Source organism: Corapipo altera, unplaced genomic scaffold (assembly GCF_003945725.1).
Source record: "Corapipo altera isolate COAL_440 unplaced genomic scaffold, ASM394572v1 326, whole genome shotgun sequence".
Taxonomy (NCBI): domain Eukaryota; kingdom Metazoa; phylum Chordata; class Aves; order Passeriformes; family Pipridae; genus Corapipo; species Corapipo altera.
The window spans coordinates 1,898,615-1,919,019 of record NW_020884945.1 but is presented as its reverse complement, the minus strand read 5'-3'; the positions used below and the strand labels follow the sequence as shown (position 1 = coordinate 1,919,019).

General features: G+C 39.1%; 1 protein-coding gene across 3 annotated transcripts in view; it reads right to left on the bottom strand.

The window, feature by feature from the left end:
• ATRX (ATRX, chromatin remodeler) overlaps nt 1-20,405 on the bottom strand; it is a 78,661-nt gene that overhangs the window by 40,700 nt on the left and 17,556 nt on the right. The window contains exons 6-10 of one of the 3 annotated variants that reach the window (XM_027662455.1): nt 18,772-18,891; nt 15,245-15,354; nt 13,059-13,126; nt 9,264-12,166; nt 5,592-5,670 (exon numbers count right to left, since the gene is read on the bottom strand). In XM_027662455.1, the coding sequence (XP_027518256.1) occupies nt 5,592-5,670; nt 9,264-12,166; nt 13,059-13,126; nt 15,245-15,354; nt 18,772-18,891 (3,280 nt within the window). The remainder of the gene's footprint in view (nt 1-5,591; nt 5,671-9,263; nt 12,167-13,058; nt 13,127-15,244; nt 15,355-18,771; nt 18,892-20,405) is intronic. The other 2 variants (XM_027662456.1, XM_027662457.1) reach the window with 2 other exon arrangements.

Genomic DNA, 20,405 nt, shown 5'->3' with positions numbered 1-20,405 from the left:
AAGCACTTGCCTTACAGCAACTGTAGCAAAAACCCTTTTGTGTATACACATACCCATCCCCCCAAAAGTTTCACCAACATCACAGGACCTGAATTTCACAGAAAAATTATGATTTCCTGCTCCACAAACTGTCCACTCAGCTTCCCATTGTTTCATTGCAGCACAAGAAAGTTTCCAGCTAATGTACAAGTGACTATGGAAAAATTCTTTCTTTACATTGCTCTTGCAACATAATCTTGTCTGAATCTAAGGCAGAATATAAAACAATATGTCAAAAACACAGGGAAACAGTGGAGTTTTCTGAGAATTTGTACTTCTAGGGGAAAACATAATCCTAAAAGAACAAAACCAGGTCTTCCTATATAAACATCAGAAATACTATAGGTTCCATTCTAGGGTCATCACTTTTAAATGAAATACTTCTTTTTCTAGGTCAAACCTGGTCTGTCTTGCCTTTTGGCAGAATTAATGTATACTGTAAGTACACAGTTCAGAACAGGAAAGATTTTATACCAGTCAAAACAACAGTTCAAAACCCATGGAACTGAACCAGAAACTGAGCTTTACTTGGAAACGGCAAAGGAATGGGGATCTCTCGAGTAAAGCTCCTTATACAACAGAAATTAAGTTGTTAACTTTTACAGAGCACTATAAAATAGTTTTTAACAATCAGTATTTCATTTTCCAGCATGTAACGTTTCCCTAAAGCAAAAGAACCTTTCAAAGAGAATTTTCCCAAGGTATCTATCCTGACACTCCAAGCTGTATTTTCTGAGGCTTGAGTGGTTCCAAAAAGATCCTCACACTAATGTATATTCAGTAATTATTAAAAGATGGAAGCAAAATAGTTTAATAAACATTTAAGATTGTTCAGTGAGCCAGACAATCCACCAGCATCCAAAACACACCCTCCTCCTCTTTTGAGAGATGGCTTGTGATGAAAAAGTTGATTAAAACTTCACCATGCAGAACCCTTGGTGAGCTTTAATTCCATATATATCAACAGATCACAGTGTGAACTCAACAAAAACTTACGAAAGTCCATAGATAAGTAACATCCTCTTCCAAATGCTTTTTGCATTAGGTCCTTCCAGAGGATTTGGAAAAGGGACTTAGAGCTTGGTTAGTTTGGGTTGTTTCTTTTTTTAAAACCCACCACACCATATGTAACAGCAACAGAAATAAACAGCTCCTTATATAACAAATTCAGCCTATATTTCTTCCATCTCTTAATGGTCAGAACTTTTCCTTCACAATGAAATGGCTTAGAATATCACCAAAGTTTTGGAAAAGGGAAAAAAAGAAAAAGAGAAACACTAAAAATAACTGAAAAAAATTAAAATTGAATCCTGAAAGTCCTGCCTAGTAACACTGCCTCTGACTGGTCTCACGTGAATTAGCAAAGTCAACACAACTTGCATGTGGTTGGCAATACTTACCTCTACACAAATCCCCTTTAAAAGGCTGACTTTAGGTCTTAACAAAACAAGACACACTTTTATCTGTTCTTTCATGAAGTGGTTTTTAAAGGGGAAAAAGAAAACCCAAAGCAAATGTATCTAACACCTAAAAATACCATGCATAAAATCTACTATCCACGAACAGAAGATGTTGTGATTTTCCCATTAATCATCATAACCACCAACCAGACTGGGTAAACTTATTAATTTCTAATTATATACAATAATATTGATTAAGAAGTTATTTTTGCCATAGAAAATTAGTCCTATTTTTTATCTAGGATAAAGACTCAACCACTTGGAATCAAATTGAGATGAGACTGTTAGTCAGAAAAGCTACATTCTCTTCAATGCATTTACTGTCGGGCTAAAAACATAAGATATTATTAAGATGTTCAAAATTTAAAAGATGCCTGGTTTTAATTAACTACGTATCTGACAGGAATTATAAGTGTAAGCAATATCAGACCCAATGAGATTAAGCCTTGTAAATGTATCCGACAAGTGACTGATGTAACAAATGGCTCATATGAACTGGAATACCTTGAGTACTGGACTCTTGACACTGGTTTTAAATTAAATTACAATGTATGCTGACCAGGATAATACATCTTATTTCTTTTTTAAGATAAAACCCATCTAAAGCGATCAGGTTTCTAAGCTAAGGAACTTCACATGCTAGTTTAATATTTGCATTAACAGCAGCAAGAAAAACAAGCTATGGTAGTGTGAAACTCTCTTGCTCACACTCTTCCAGAGAAACCCACACAAACCGAAAGGGACCATAATATTTACTTGGGTTAAGGACATAAAAGATTCTTGGCCAACCAGATGTAACAGCTGAACACTATCAATAAATTTATTAAGAGGCACAGAGTCATATGACCGCGGGCACAGGACTTCAGGTAGTAAAAACCAAAATACACTTAAAAAATCCCTGCATTTTGTTTATTATCTCTGTGACCTTGAGCACGTGGTGTTGCCCCACTCCATGTTACCTAAACTGTGAGGTTTGGCTGAAGGGCACTTCCCCAAGGTATTTCTACAGTGCCTCACAGAACAGGGCTGCAATCTCAACCAAGACGCATAAAAACAACTCAAGAATAAAATGATAGTATATATGCACAGTTTTATATAAATTGGGATTTAAATATATTTCCCCTTTGTTGGCGTGTAAGAACACCACCAACAAAACACATTTCCAAGGAATTAATTGATTACTACGTATTTTTAAGTTATGCCAAAAGAAAAGAGTTTTCCCAAGAGACAGGCAAACTGGAAATTACTCAGGGGTTGCTTAGTTACACACTAGGACTACTTTAAATTATCCTTCAGACATTGCAGCAAAACTGGAATAGTAGGTGCAGCCTCTCATGATGTGGAGTTAAGTCCACATGGTAATTTGCACCATTCTTGCTCATGAACTTTAGAGTGCCAATACAATGGACTCATTTACAGTTAGTTAAAATCTTGGTGAGACAATGCTACCACTGTAAAAAGCATTTTCCTTAAAAAGTCATGATTTTAAATGTTAGTCCATTATCATGATGTATTATTACCAATTAGATCATATCAACTCACAGGCAGAGTTCATAAATACCTATGAATTATATGTAGAAATAATGCCCAAAAGAAGCCCTTGGGCAGGGGAGGAGGTTTGTATATGGCTAATAAAAGCCACCACAATTCCAGCTACAGCACTACTGAATTAAATGGGCCTTTGGGGTATTACTAGAAAATTCAGAACCCTTTAAAATAGATTTTTAGAGATTAATCCTTGGATGAAATGTCATACATGTCTAAAAAATGAGTGAAAACTGCCAAACATCTTGTTCTAAATACTGTGCTGTCTTTGTTGGAAGAGGCTGATTTTCAAGCTGTCAAGAGTTGTATTAAATTAAATGCTTGGACAAGAAAAATGTTTTACAAAAATTTATTGTAACCATCAAATACTTAAAGGCATTCTGCATTAAATACACTAATTACTTCTTAATAAACAGAACTACTGCAAACATATCAAACAGTACCATTTAAAAGATCAGAAGGACCAATAATAGTTACACAACAGAAGATGAAAGCATACAGCACTATATGGCATAGTATGACCCACTTGGATATTGCATTTTGGCAAAAATGATTTCAAGACTATTAATATTCATGTCATGCACATCCCCAGGTATGCAAATAACAGAACATCTAAACTAGAGACTTGCAAACAGGAGAGTTCCCACACTACAAACACCCAGCAGGTACTAGGTACCCTCTTTGGCCTGGAAGAAAATAGGCAACTTCTCTGAATCAGTAGGTAAACTACTTAAACACTTTGTGTTGAGTAAACAGAAGAACAAGTTTTAAACTTCTTGAAATTTGTTCCATCTTTTTACATTTTGTATCTCTGATTCTGGTGCCAAGTACAACACATGATTAAGGTAAAGTCAGACTGCAGTTACCAGTTAACATGTCTGAAGGTTGACAACACTGTTTATTGACAAAATACCTCCCCATCTCATGAATATATATTCAAAATATCCCCTAAAGAAAAACTTAACAAAGAGGCAGCTTAAAAACAAAGTACAGAAAGTGATTTTTAAAGCCCAAATTTATATTACTGAGTTGTTAGCAATTAATTCTTTTCCCAATATAGCTCTTAAACTAATAATTAAGATCTGTCAAAAACATTTGTATGAGAAATACTGAACTTCTGACAAAAGTGTCTCAGTTTAATTATGAACCAGAAACTCACCAAAAAAAAAAAAGAAAAAAGAAAAAAAGTGAAAAAAATAATCAAAACAGGACTGAAATTAAAGTATAGTTTAAAAAAAACTTGATATTACCAAAGTTTAAATGTTCTGCTTATGACCCTGTGCTGTCAAGTCCCTAAAAAGCGTCTTTCTTTAAAACTTGAATTACTTGATTAAATTTCATGACTGAAAACAAGCAAGAACTAATTCAGCAGCAGCATTTTGATGCCAAACTGAGGTCCGTAAAGGATATAAAACAGTGTTTTTAAAATTTACTTTAGCCACATATCAAAACATACTCTGTGAAACAAAGATTCCATACTCTAAACTATTAAGGCTCAGAAGCAGAAAAAGACTCCATCAGCAACTGTGCAAAGCTGGTCCCACACATGCTATATGGCCAAAAATGAAAATCAGTTTCTGAAATACTATATAAAACTTTGCTGAACAACTCTTCAGTCTAACTACAGTAACTTCCAAAAAGAACCTGTGGCTCGGAACTGAGCAATGCTTCATGTTGTGCATTTACTCATGAGGAAACAAAGCTTTTACATTTCTAGCCAGGCTAATTTTGATAGCTACAATGATTCTGGCAAAATATGACATGTCTTAACTAACTGTATCTTACAGAGGTTCACTTTTATTGAATTTGAAAGTGAAGCAATACATATAAGCCACAATTCTAAAAATATCTATGCAAAGACTTAAAATATATGTGTATAGTTAGTCTCTTTGATACCAGTGGAGCCTATGCACAGTGCTTGTAGAATCAGGGCCTTAATTGTCACATTAGTCACTTCAGGTGCTCTTTAGTGGATTAGAACTCAGCTGAATTAACTGAGTTAATTCATTACTGACAATTAACATTATCTGAAAATATCTAATACTGTTTTCCCCACATTTGTGTTTTCTCTTTATTGGGAAAAGGCATTTCAATTAAAAAAGCATATTAAGTAACAGTAATAACCAAATTGATTCTGAAAATATTGCAGCACTGCATATTGCACAGATGCAAACTGTCACCTTCTATTCAAAGAACTAGCTGAAATTCACATTTATCAGAAGTAGCTTTTTACCTGCCTGAAAGAAACACTTGTCACAAAGCCCACACTTCCAACAGGAACACAGCCCGGCCAGTGCTGCGGAGCATTTGTAACACACCCTACGCCAGGTGTGTTAACTAAGGCTCCTAAAGACTTGCTTTGCATTTCTGGGCTTTGGCCTCTGTTTTCTGGCCCCGTGTTCAGGCTTGCAGGAGGCCCGTGAGCGAGTCTGTACCAGGCAGGCAGCCGTGGCTTTTACAACCTGCTTGCTCTTCCGTTGCGCCGCTTTGCGCCCACGCCTAGGGTGTGTTATAATCGAGTTTAAGTCCTTATGGAGGGTATCATACCTATTCTCAGGGTCGTCATCATCATCATCTTCCTCCTCCTCCATTGGAACAGTCCTTGATAGAGCCTCTCCCTCATCTCCTGAAAAACAACCGAACAGGAAACACTCAACACAAGGAAACCCAGCACTGAACAACAACACATGGCAGCACGATAAACACATCTCCACCAACAATCCCCATTAAACATAGCTGGGTAATAGCACTTTTCTATCAGTTACCTACCTTGACATATAAAAATAAGTATTTTTATTAATAAAGTATCTAGTTTTTCAAGCAGCGCTTTTATCCACATTAGGCTTGCTACTACACACAGCTTGCAATTCTTGCCTTGTTACACACTGTGAATTGGGTTTTTTACACCAAAACCTGAATACTCCTCCCAGGAGCCAGAAATTAAGTTTCCCAAGAAGTTATCTGCTCTATCAGAATCTCCACTAGTGAGTTTGGGTAAATTGAAAAGGCAGCACGAATCCATTACAGAATTGCTTGCCAAGCCTATGAGCCGCCCTGCTGCCCTGAGGAAGCACTGCAGAACACTAATCCTTATCTACATTTGCTTTCAGAGTACATGTGTGTGTGTAAAGAGTTATGTTTTGAGAATTCCACGTGCTATCCAAACTGTAAACATCCAAACTCAGCTGCACTACACGGCACTGTCTCATATGGAAAGGACACAAAAACCAACAGTGTGGGACACGGAACAAAGAACAGCACAGGATGGCACCTGCCTTAGAGCTCCTCTGCACTCTCCTGGCTGGACACAGAGGAATTCAAATTATTTCTAGCACACTCTCAGGCCTCTACCCTTGCTTTTCTCTTTTTCTTCTGATTTGTATATAAATCTGCTAGGTAGTAAAACTAAGCAAAGGAAAAGAAATCTCACAATCCTAACTAGCTGAGATCCCTCTATTTATAACCTCTACTGCTTATTTGCCACCTACGTGGACTGGACTAAAACCAGGCTGTGAGAAGCTACTCCAAGTTGTTTTAAGGTACACCTGTCCTGGAAACAGCATTACCCAGATGTCATCTGACAGGACTGTCTAAGAGGTGATCCCAGGACATACCTCACTTAGGTAAAAGCATCCTGGTGAAAAAACCAGATTCTAAGTCTCATTCGATGATCAATCTATGCAGCTTGTTCAGAAACAGGAGAGATTCCTTTATTAATTCACTTATTAAGCCAACACATGTCTCCTCTTAAAATAATCTAATATAGGCAGGGTTTCATAGAATCAAACTCAGGTTGGAAAAGACCTCTGGACATGACTTACTCCAACTCCCTCCTAAAAGCAAAGCTAACTCCCAAATAAGATCAGTTTTTTCAGGGCCTTGGGCAATCAAGTTTTGAGCATTTCCAAGGACAGGGATTCCAAAACTGGACAACTGTCAAGCTTTGATCATGGTCAGTGTATAAAATACTTTTGCTAGTACCTATATCAGTTTTCTTTGCTAAATCCTGTACCCACTGCCTCATCCTCTCAGCACATGTCCAGCTCAGCCTTCCCTAAAACTGCCCTTAGGTGATTTGCAGGCAGCAATTTAGACTTCCCATTTTTAGCATTCTCTCTCCAGTCTAAACCAACTAATTTCTCTCTGTCTAACTCTACTGCAAATCATCCCACATCACCATCTCATTTTTCCAATTTGCACACTGTTACCCTTCTCTCCAATAATTATCCAACCCTTCCACGTGTGGCTTGCAAGTTAAAGAATTGCTTCCACTGCCTCAGAGACCTTCTGATATATTACAACCAACCTTTTGCCCCTGGGCCATTTCAATACCAAGTCTGTGAACATCAACTGTACCCAAGCAATCCCATTTTTAAGGTATTTTTCTTCGATGGTTCAGTGATGCTGAGAACTCTCAGAGTACCACCAATTGTCTGTCTCTGGGAGAGTTTCAACAGCCATGGCAGTTACTACACACAAAAAGCCAGTTCATTACTGTGTAAACTATTCATTATTTGCAATCTCCCCCAGCAGTGGCACCACTGGGGAAAACATTGATAAGGCAGCACTCAAGGTAAAGCCCTAAAAGTCCCAGTACTATGTGCAGAGACACAACTAAACTTACTTCATGGGAAGGCCTTGAAAAACAAACATTACAGGGCTGTGTAAAACACAGAACAAGAAACTTATTTTCCAATTGCTACTCAAGGATAATGCAAAACACCATTAACCAAACTTTGCTTGGGCTCTCAATCTAAAGCAGCACAGCACTCAGAAAAGCAGCCTTTACATCTGCAAAGATGAACAACTATCTCCTGAAACTGAACTGCAGGAAAACTTCGGGAAGGAGTGGGTCACCATCAAGCTGGTAGGAGAAAGGAGGAACATTAATGTCCAATTCAAAATCCGATGGTTTCAGGGTTTTTTAGGGGTGAGGCTTTTTGTTTAAGATGTTACAACTAACAATCATTTCATTTTGTACCCTGTATCTGCCTACAAGTATTTTCTTGAAAAGTCAAAATATAGCTGTGTCCCTTCTGCTGTCTTACCACAGAATCATGGAATCCCAGAATGGTTTGGATTAGAAGGGACCTTTAACCTCAGGGACACCTCCCACCAGCCCAGGTTGCTCCAAGCCCCTCCAATCTGGCCTTGGACACTTCCAGGGCTGGGGCAGCCACAGCTTCTCTGGGCAACCTGTGCCAGGGCCTCACCAACCTCATACGAAAGAATTCCTTCCCAATATCTATTCTAAACCTACCCTCAGTTTGAAGCCATTCCCCCTTGTATCTTCATAAAATACTGTAGTTTTATTCACTTTCAGTTTAGCTGCAGCTTTGCAAACAACTGTTTCTGAGCCAACAGTTAAAGTCACGTACAGAAAGTTCTGTGAAACATAATTAGAAGAAAAAGAAACTGAACAGGTTACCTGGCATGCTAATTAAAACAGGAAATATTTTTCCTAGTTGAAAATTCATTTATTAAAAACATGTCTACTGTCTGTGTAATGTGAAAACTGCTTTCTTAAGTTCTTTAAAACTACGTATTGGAACACAGCAGTTCTGAATTTTCTAAATTTACCAAATCTTCAGGACACTGACAAAGTAATTTTGCCTTGGCAAGGAAAATAACTGTTACTCTTAAAACTACTATGAAAACAATAAGCAATGACAGATTTCTGTAAGTGACACCAGCTCTTCTAAGGCTACATGGCTCTTGTGAGGCACAAAAATCATCTCCTTGATTTTTAAATCCTGCAATGCCAAAGGTCTTCAGAGTCATCTCCAGTGCATAACCAGGAGGTGACAAACAGAGTTCCCTGGGTTATCTACTCCTTTAATCCAGCTTCTGCTACAGCAGTCCCTGGCAGGCAAAGTAAGGACTGGGCTTTGGAAAGCAGAGCTCCAAAGCAATACCTACTGCAACTACAGACTGCAGCTTCTCAAGCCTCTCCATTTACAGTGACATCCTCACGGGTCAAGCTGCACAAACTGAAGTAATGTAATTTTAGAATCACAAGATAGTTTGGGTTGAAAAGGAACTTCGAAACAGGTGCTTCCAAACCAGTATCAGAAAACCTAACTGCCTGCAAATAATTAAATGTGTAATTACCAACGGACGAATATTTTTCACTTCTAGATTATTAAATGTTACCCAAACCTTACAGAATTCCTCTATTAATATATTAATAACAGGTGTACATGAACACCTTTTGCACACCTGATGACTGACAGAATCCTGCACCAGCAGACAGCATCAAGCTCTCAGTCACTGGCCTGATCTTCTGCTCGTCGCTGCTTCCATCGCCGCTGGAATTCTGCTCATCATTTTCCTCCTTATCAGATGAGGAAGAGGAAGTGACAACCACCTTCTTTTTTGACACTTTCTTTTTTAAGCTACTCCTTTTACTTTCTTTCATTGACCCTCTTTTAGTCTTTTTCTTACTGTCTTCATAAGACTCCTCATCAGAAGAAGATGAATCATTCTGTTCTTTTTTGGAAATTTTCTTTTTGTGACTTATTTTTTTCTTTTCTTTAGTTTCAGTTCGTTTTTTACGCTGCATGGCATCATCAGAAGAACTCTCCTCTTTTTGGGGAGATTTCTCAGTATCAGAGGATAAATCAATGTGTACTCTTTTAGCTACTCTCTCTCTCAAATTTCTCTTTTCTGTAAATACAGGTTCCTTTTTAATTTTGTCGTTTTCAGAAGAATTGCAGCTTCCTTTCTCTGGAGAGGACTTCTCACCATCAGATGAGGAATCATCTTGCTCTTTCTTGAAACTCTTCTTTTTCAATTTTTCAGATTTCTTCGCTTTGTTTTCTGATCCTTTCTTGTTCTTGAGTCTGTCCTTTGAAGACTCAAACTTGTGCTCTTTCTTTGCAGATTTCTCAGTACTCTCTGAAGAAGAATCTTCTTCTGCCTTTTTCTTTTTCAAATCCTTGTTTTTGTTACCTTCAGGAGAACTTTCCTCTTTCTCCAGTGAAGACTTCTCAACATCAGAATACTCATCATGTTTTCCCTTTGTGGATTTTTCTTTTGAGTCCCTGTTTATCTTCTCCTTAGTAGACGACCTCTTACCCACTTTTTTATCTTTAGAAGAATGGTTCAATTCCTTCTCTGGGGAAGACTTTTCAACATCATCATCATCTTCAGAAGATTTACCTTTCTTTTTCTTCCGATTTACCTTTCTTTTACTGCTGACTTTCTTCCTCTGCTCTTCTTCAGAGGAATCGTAACTATCCTCTTTTCGTGAATATTTTTTCTTAGGCTTTTTGGCAGCCTCAATTTTACTTAACATTTTTATCTCTTTTTCTAACTCAGAATCATAGTTTGAAGAATCCGAATAGTTTTGTCGCTTCTTTTTAGCAGCGGCGGCGTTTTTAGCTGATTTGCCTCTTTTAGCATCTAAATCTGAACCAGAACTGGAACTTTTTCTTTTTCGTTTTCCATTTTCATCCTTTACTGGTTGATTCTTCTGAAAATCTGAAGTCTTCTGATCATTTGCTGGTGCTTCACTATTGCTGTCAATGTCTGAGGAACTGCGACTCATCATTCCTGCCTCTTTAAGAACAGCTGGTATCTCATCAGAATCCGAGCTCTGATCCAAAACATATGGCTTCTTGGATTCGGAAAGGTTATCAGGGCTGGGGCCATCAGCAGCACTGTCAGAAGGATTTCTCTTGTCGTTTTTCCTCCGTGGCTGTTTGGCTGGTTTTCCCTTGCGCTTCTCACTGCCCATGTCGTTGCTGTCCTCCTCAGAGTTGGATGTCAGAGGGCTCATGTCCGTGGGGCGCCTCAGGGGGGTGGTTTTCACGCGTGGCGACCTCCGGAGATCGGACTCCTCGACGGGCACGGCCTCGTTCTCCGTGGAGGGTTCACTGCCAGCACTGTGATTTTGTTTCACAGGGTCACAGTTTTCTGCTCTAGGCTTTGCATCAACACTTTTATTTTCCTTTTCTAAACTGTTGTCTCGATCCTCGGCTTTAACTGTAACCTCTGAGAGGGAAACAGGAGTCAATTTTACAACCAATTCTTTTGTTCCTTTAGCCGATGATTTTAACTTGGTACTACCTTTGGCATCTTTCATGGGAGCGTTCGATTTCGTATTTGAATTTAGAGTCTCATGATCTGTTCCTGTATTTCCACTCTCCTGCTCATCTGATGGCATCTGAATCTCCATAGCAGATTCCAGAGTCTCAAAAATGTCTTCAGGAACAGATGAGGGAATGGACACTATATCCATGTCCAAAGCCTCTGTACTGTTCGGTTCATACTGAGGTTCTTCATTTCTGCCAGACTTTTTCTCTTCCCCAGAAGTAGGTTTGTTATCAGTCTGTTCCACTGCTGGAACACTTTGATCCATGGGCTCACTGTCAGGCTGTTCTGATACAACCTTTTTCGGTGTCTGTACAGTGTCATCCTCTTTTAATGCCACATGTTCCTTTCCTTCATCTTTTTTCACCTCATTTTTTTCAGATCTAACCTCAGTTTTTTTCTCTTTGGTATTTTTATCTTTGATTTTAACATTCAATGCTTGAATCTCCAGGTTCAGACCTTCTTCTAGTGCCAGATGAGCTTTTTTCATGTCACTCAGCACAGATTTAAAAGCCTTCAGCTGACACAGTTGCACAGTTGGGCTTATTTCTACATTTTCTGCAGCGTTTTTCAAAAAGCTTACAAAGCTAGAATTGAGATTTGCTGTAGTTTCAACCAGCTTTTTTGTTTTCTTAAGCAAGTCTTTTGGCACCATCAGTGCTTTATAAGAATATGTTAGCGAACCTGAATATGAATTATCTAGTTTTTTTTCTTCACCATTACAGTTTGCACTATTTCTCTTTGGAGAAAACTTGACTGTATGGTCATATATTTTACTTTTTTCACTTTCAACTTTGATCTTTTTTTTGTTTTGTTGAAGTAACTGTTCTAAATTTTCAAAGACACTGTCACATGCAGTGACCAAGTCCAATAAAGGCTCTGGATGGCAAATATAGCAGTGCCACTGGTTATTTTCATCCAGGATAGTCGAGAGCTCCTTTCGACCCAGGTTGCGCAAAATGCACTTTTTACAGAAGGCGTTGTGGCAAAAGTCACAGCAAATCAAATTTCCACCTTCAGCACACCACCTGAAACGAGACATGAGGAATGAAAGAGGTTTGTCTCCAGAACAACACAGTGGTAAACTCTTAAGCTGACATATTTAAAAATTCAGGTGATAAACAGATATCCATTAATGGAAACCATTTTTTAAAAGCACATCTGAAAAGCACTCAGCTGAGAATTGGAAAATCAGGAAATTCATGTATTAGATTAAAAGTTCACAAGGCTGAAGTGGTCAGTAATTTTCAAACATAATTTCAGCACTGATTTTAAAGAAAAGAAAAAACTAATTAAATTTTATTTTCCCTGTTTCTTCTGAAAATTTGGAGAGGGGAGGGAGTGGAGTGATTTATTTTACATCAGAAGTAATTGGTTTGAGTCTTTCTAGCCTTAACTGATATATTACTACTGCAGGCACATATGACCTGAAAAGTAGTGGACAAGAAAGCTCATAAGCATCACAGACTGCACAATTTTTACAGAATTACGCATTTAGATATTTGACAGAGAAATACTTTAGTATTTCAAAAGTGGGAAATGCATCTGTAGAAATAAGTTTCTGTGGCTTACAAGGTTTAGAATGTCAGATTCCATCCCCACCTTTAAAGTGTTTGTAAGGTTAATGGGCATTATGGTCAATACCCAATTAACAGCCATGTTATTTAGTTAGAAATGTGATGCCTAAAAGTGTTTGCTATTGGATTCGTTTATAAAATCTTTTCCTATTAATTACTAAAATAACAATCAGATAGATAGGAAAATGCTGGGGTTGAGTATTTCTTGGTGATAAATAATTGTTGATTAAGCTCTTAAGCTCTTCTGTACTGGTCTTATTTGTTGCAATAATAAGATGAGTGACAAATAAAGATCCCCAGGCCAGAAGGGCTGTGGGTGTGTTTGCAGTTCCTGGACCCTCACCTGCACTGTTCGTCCATCCCGTCGGAATCCCGGCTGATGTCATCGCTCATGTAATACTTGTAGCAAGTCTGGAAAGAGACAGGACAAGGAATTCTTTATTAAATCCCAACAAGGCTTCAGAGATTGATTTGATTTCCGAAGCTTGCCAGTAAAAGCAGCAGCTGCAAGGTCTTCAGCATTCTAAGCCTTTTACATTTGTGTTAATCTAAAAAAAAAAATCTACCATGGATACAATAGGTCCCAAAACGTGACTTCTTATTTAGATGGTTCAAGGTTTATTTGAAAATTAAATAGGTTTGTGTCTGATTGCTGTGTAACTGTGTATTTAGAACATCAGCTGAATATTTCTCTTCAAATCTCTAAGTTTTTTCCCATCTATTTCCTAGGTAAATCAATACCACATCCTCCCCAGCACAATTAATCCTATATAAATTACAGTCTTCAGCTGTATGCTCCTTATGTTAGCATCTGATGCCATAAAGCTTTACATAAAAAGGTCTTCAGCAATTATCCTGATGTTAACACCCAAGTATTCAATTTCCAGGTACAAACTAAGTATCTTTATTGAAAATTTGGTAATGGTAAGAAAAAAACCTCAGCTAGAAGTAGCAATGGCTTCAGTTTCTGAACTCTTTACACCAAATTTGGAAGGCGTGATGTTATTTTTTCCCCAGTGGCTAGTGAAAAAGGTTCTCCCAGACTTGCAGTTCTACTTTGAACAGGCATTAATACAAACTATTAGCTACATTCTGTCCTTTTACCCAGCAGATCAGTGAATTCAGAACCCAGAAGAGGATTCAGCACATGAATTTAACATGATGATGCCCCTTTACATGGAATAGATTTATATATCTGTTCAACTAAACTATCCAAACAATCAAAACCAACAAAAAACCCCAGTAATGTCTGATATTTAGACATTTGATGGAACATTCATAGTTGAAGGAAAACAGCTTCTCAGGTCTGGGACTGTTGACCTAAGCAGGAGAAAAATAAGGGCAGAACTAGGCACAGAAAGCAACGGAAGACCTGGAGTATGGAGATCAGGGACTTCCACTCCTCACTCTCACATTAACTTGAGGCCATGCTCCACTAAGTAGATACAGAAAATTTAAAGGAAAAAGTCCTGGATGCAATTCATGTAGCAGAGCCCCCAGTCAAGAGCTGCTGTTGAACCCAACACCCTAAAGAAGTTAAAAAAATGACCCAGGTCTCTTGTGCATGGCAGGAACACAGACAGCTACAGCCACCTGCTGAGGATTTTTGAGCCTAGAACAAGAGCTGGGACTCCAGTGGAGATGGAAGACAGTCATCGTGTGAGCTGATTATTGTAAAGCATATTTGATAAAAGAAACAAGTCAGAATACACAGAAGAGGCAGAACATCAGACTACACGGGCATGCCTGTGACAGCCTGTCAGCTGAACATGGAACATTAGTCAGGAACCCGGGAGAAGGAGGAGGGAAAGGAACAGGAATGCTACATGTGCATTGTAACAGAGCTGTATCTCTCTGTCTTTGGCAACACCTCTACAAATACAGCATCTACAGGCTGTAGAGACATGTAAGAGATATCTCTGTATCTCTGAAAATTAACAGAGGTCTTCACAGCAGGGGCAGGGATGTTTCCTTCCTGCCCTGTTGCCCCCCTCTTTCCATTGCAGGCAACTCAGGGCCTCTCTGAAGCCACCAGGAAAGCAGGCAGCTGAAGACCCAGATCTGGGTTTAGGTTAGGTTTAGATCATTATTTCAAAGCTGCCATAAATTAAACCAGTCCACGAGCTGCAGAAACCGAGATGGCTCTGAAGCTACTTTTCTGCTCCTTATTCCAACCTTGTTTTACACAGAACACTTTACCAGGAGATCCAGACTTGAATCTGCTCTTACAATACATTATGAGTAGGCAGAAACTTCAGACAGATCATTTAACATTAAAAATTCACTACTATTACAGCCTTAAAGTTATAAAACTAAATTCCAAATAAACCACAATGAGTTTAACTGAGGTATAAGAAAACAGGAATATAAATTTGTAAGTATATTTGTTTTTCCCCCCCCCACTTTTACTTTCCTTAATTGTAACAGCTAATGACTTAAAAAAAAGAACTACTCCCACAAAAATCCCATCCAAATCAACTAATATGACATTTCAAACAAAAACAAACAGTAGAACTGTTTACCACATACCTTACAAATAAGAACTTTCAGTGTAGGATGTCTGTAGATTGAATCCTTTTGAAAATGGTTCACCTGTTGCCCACAAGCTGTACAGCTTACAATTCCATGTAGTCCTTCCTCTATAGAGAGGATTATAAACCACACATTAATTGTTTTCTTTTTTTTTTTTTTAAGAAATCTATATATACCTATTTAATTTTCTTACAATATTTCGGCCTGTCAGGTTTTAAGCCTTTATTTCTTTACTGCCCAGCACTAGAGATCTTTCTGTAACCACTTGTCATTCAAAGACTGAAAGAATTTCCCTCTAATTTCTATGCTCCACTTGGGGTGAAGATACAATTCTTTTCCTTTGAGAGATTCAGTCTGGGCTAACTGGTCACCTCATGAGAACACACCTAAATAAGAGTCATCAATAAAACTCTTCCAGAGCAGCCCTGATATTTTGGACAATGTTCCCAATTTAATCTTTGTTTAACAAATGCATGTTTATATTATATTTTCTTTCACACACAGTTTAGTTTCTCAAAGAAGAATACAGAAAACTATTACAGAAGATGCACAAAATCCTTTTAATAGTGTCTGAAAAATCTTTTCTCACCTTTTGTTCCCTTCTTGATGGTGTTTTTTGCTGTTTGGGTTTTTCTGAAACTACAATTTTGCTATAATACACATGTACTCCCCATCTTGCTGATTGCTCTCAGTTTGTGGACCACCCTGCTGCTGTACCTATATTTGGTCAAGAAAACATTTCTTTACTGCAAACCCCCCAAATTCACTTTGGAAGGGGTGAACATGGGCTTGGCAGGTTCACTCCATGCCAGGCTGTTAAACCAACTAGTTAACACTGTGAGACCTTTCTGTTTTCAGCAGCAGAAAAAGGAAAATCATTTGTGAAAGCTCATACACTTTCAAAATCCTAATCTGGGATCAAGCAGATAGAGGTTTGATATGGGATCACTCAACTGTGACTTGTCCTTCGCTGCCATGTTCAGTAAGTGGAACAAGGAAATTAACTCAAATGGTTTCACTCAATGGTTACAACCTGAGTACAGACTCCGTATTTTTTTCTAGTTTTCAAATAATCACTGCCACAGAAGCACCAACACCACAGTGTTAAGGAACTGAATGAACATTCTCAAGACACAATGCAAGCTACCAGCAACCTGCTGCTGAAGCGAGAACAGCTGATACACCCTCACAACTCAGGGAAATTCTGAATATATGCTCTTTCCAACCTCCAGGCATGCATGACTGCATGTCTGCAGAGCCTGGGCGCTCACAAAGCCCTCTCACCACCTCAAAACCAGCTCAAACACTGGTTTCAGGCACTGCTGGTGACCTTGAATAAAGGCATCCGTCGTACCGCACTCCTGGGAAAGCAATCCCCTGTTCCGCAGCACGGAACCCAACCCAGGTCTGTCACACACCACAGCCAGCTCAGGGACAACAGGCCATTCCCTGCCAAATCCTGAGCCACTTCCCTCCTTTCTACAGCTACGGGAAGCACTGTGGTCTCCTTCCTAAAATCTGCAAGTTGGCACCAGAAAGAGAGAATTTATGAGGGAAACCTTTGTAAGCCATGTTACTGCTACAAATGATGATGACCTAAAGAAATTCAACTACTACTAATTCATTAATACTGAGAAAATACTTACTTAAAAACATTCCTACCAGAGTTTATTAGCAAAAATACAACCATAACCATTCTGCAGACACAACACTTGAAAATAATGACACAGTGTCTCTCAAGAGTCTCAGATGAGAGCACCTGGTTGCTAGAAAGGCAAGACTTCTATTACTACCACTATTTCTAATATAAACAGGGCATATAATTCCTAATAAAAGTGCAAAGATGCACTCCACAATGAACAAGACGGACTGGCATTTTTTATTTTATTGTTATTATTTACCTGCACTGTGCAGACAATTCAGGATCTCAGGGACTACACATTTACCTGCTCTGTACGTGCTCAGGGCACCTCAGTCAGGCATCAAGCACAGCTCAGTGCCACTTCATGCAAAAAGCTGATGAAGTTTGACAAAAACAAACTGCTTTGATATATTCCCTAATCCTGCTCTTGAGGATGATTGGAGTCACATCCCTCACCTGGTTACCTTTCCTGGTCTGGAAATGGGGTCAACACAAGGAGCAGGCAGTACCTGTTCCATTTCCCTGGAAGCTGACTGGAGTTTAACACACCTCCTGGAGAGCTCTGAAACCAAATACTATCAGCAGAGACGTTAACAGAACTGAGCTCCCCCTGGACAAAGGTAAGGCTTAAACTCTTCATGTCCCTTCCAAAACCATTACCCCATGTCAGGCACAGTACATGAGTAACCAGTCCAGATACTCAAAGGAAAGCCTTTCTCTGGGGACAGAGAAAAAAAGCTGGAGGGGCAGGTCATACAAACTGTCCTGGGGATGCAGACACAGGCCACAGAGCTCAAGCAGAAGAGTCCTATCTTCTCAACCCTGCACCCTTGAAGAGTTCTGTTGGACCATTTGCAAAGGGTTTAAGCACAAATGGGAAAAGCATTCCTAAATGCTGCACAGGACACCTTGCATGAATAAACAGAACCAACTTCCAAAGATTAAGAAAGGGATTATTCAGAGAAAACATCAACGCTCAAAATGTGATTAACATCATGCATGAGCTCATGTGTATGCACAAGCACATTTCCACACAGTCACATTCTACTCCCCTTCCACCACAAATGGAGAAATAGCACTTAATAAATTACAGTAAGACTCTAAAAAAGAGCAAGTATCTCAAATGATATAATGGGAAGAATGAAGAGTGTGTACAAGATCTGTTTGTATGAATATCCTAGGTACTGCTGTTGGTATGTGAATTAAGATATTGCCAGTAGTGTTAATAAAAATATCTGCCTTCTTATTGGCTACTTTATAAATAATCCTCCCTCTCCTTTAATTTTTGGAATGAAACACGAGAAATTAATTTCTGTTACTGCTATAATCTACCTAACTTCTCAATTTTAGCAGTAGCTATGGAAAAGCAGCTGACACAGCAGTTTTTCAAAGATAATCCTTAGAAGGGCCCACTGGTAGGGAATTTCCCACAATTTAAAAACAAAACAGAAGTCTTTGAATTGTTTGAGGGTTTTGGATTTTTCTCAGCTCACTGATGGATAATCTGCCTATGCATGTCCCACATGGTTGCTTTCTTGGTAAGTGAACATTCCTGTATCAACACTGTTACAACGTAATTCCTTAAAAAAGGAATACCTGTAACACCTGATTGCAACCAAGCAACTGTACCTAATGATGCATCCTATACCTACAGAAAATAAGGAGTATAATGGGAACTAATCTTAGCTTTCACTGCTGCATTGCAGGGGCAGCAATGGAGGCTAATTTCTGTCAGTTAGCATCCTTAATGAACAAAAAGCCAGAAGAGTGGAGGTATTTTTAGGATAATTTATCAGAAATATGAACAATTTTTAGATGTACCAAATGTGGTCGTAAGCAACAATTTAAACCCGTTTTAATAGATGTTTTAAGTTGTATTTACCTCCACGCTTTTTGGGAGCTTCAGGTTTCATTTTAACGGTATTTCTGCTTCTAAATTCGGGCCCTTTAAAATCATCTTTGTCTTCATTCAGCACTGGCTCAGGCTGTACAACCACTGTACCTAGAATAATTTTATTTAGAAATTGGAAACCATTACACATCCAAATGAAGTGCAAAAGTTCTGTTTAAATAAAGTCAACAAAAAAGTGCAATCTGTTGACTAAAACTCAACAAAGTTTTGAATGCACAGCTGTTCACAGAAAAAAAAAACAAAACAAAACAACCAAAAACAAACCACCACACACTTCAAAGTACATCTGTGTTGCAGCTGTAGGACAAAAGTCAAAGACTGGATGGGCTGAGGAGCAAATTGTGCCCCCTCTGCCCTGATGTGGCACGTGCAGGACAGGACTGTCACACTGCTGGGGGTGTGGATAGGGATTTGTAGTGCAATGCTACAAATAAAGGACCTGGGTTACATCACTCAAACCCCTCAAAACCTCTACAGTAACTATGCATTTCTCTCTTTGTCCCCTTCTATCCAGTTTCCCTCACCTGCATTTATTTCGGCATGAAATAAATGAAAAAGCAATAAAAAAAACCCTGCTTTGTCTTTAACAAAATTCAGAAATTCACATTTTCATTTCAATGAAGAGTACTAGTCAAAATTATGTGAATGAAAAACCACATCTTTCCTACTTAAGAGCCCAGTTTTTATACTTTTGTTGTGAGGACACTGAAAATCATCTCATACTCTGAAAAAAATCATTTTAAAGTGACTGCTCTAAATACTGCTGCTCATGCAGTAAACAGCAGCAATTTTTCCTGTAACTTCCCTAGGTAAGAAATGGAGGAGATAATCAAACTCACACTGTAGTTAAGAGCAGAGGGATGTAAAGCTTATAGAATTAACTGTTCCTAAAAGGTGCTTAAAAATACATCAAATAATGACATTTCCCTCCCAGAGTTAGTTTTGCTTTTGTTGATCTAATTGCTAATAAATAACCTCAGAGAGAACTGTAGAATAAGACCACCTGGTGACAGAGTTTGAGACTTGTACAAAACAAGGGAAGCAGTTCTTTCCCTGTGTGTGATGGTTTTATAGAGATGGCTGCAGGCACTCGACATTAAGCCCCCAGCACATCCCGGTGCCCCGTGGGCTGAGCTGCACCAGGTGCCAAGGCAGAGGTGCTTGGGCTCCTCTTTGCTGGTTGTGCTCACACCCCTGTGTGTGTGTGTACAGCCTCACACCCCTGTGTGTGTGTACAGCCTCACACCCCTGTGTGTGCGTACAGCCTCACACCCCTGTGTGTGTGTACAGCCTCACACCCCTGTGTGTGCGTACAGCCTCACACCCCTGTGTGTGTGTGTACAGCCTCACACCCTGTGTGTGTACATCCTCACACCCCTGTGTGTGTGTGTACAGCCTCACACCCCTGTGTGTGCGTACAGCCTCACACCCCTGTGTGTGTGTGTACATCCTCACACCCCTGTGTGTGTGTGTACATCCTCACACCCCTGTGTGTGTGTGTACAGCCTCACACCCCTGTGTGTGTGTGTACAGCCTCACACCCCTGTGTGTGTGTGCACAGCCTCACACCCCTGTGTGTGTGTGTACAGCCTCACACCCCTGTG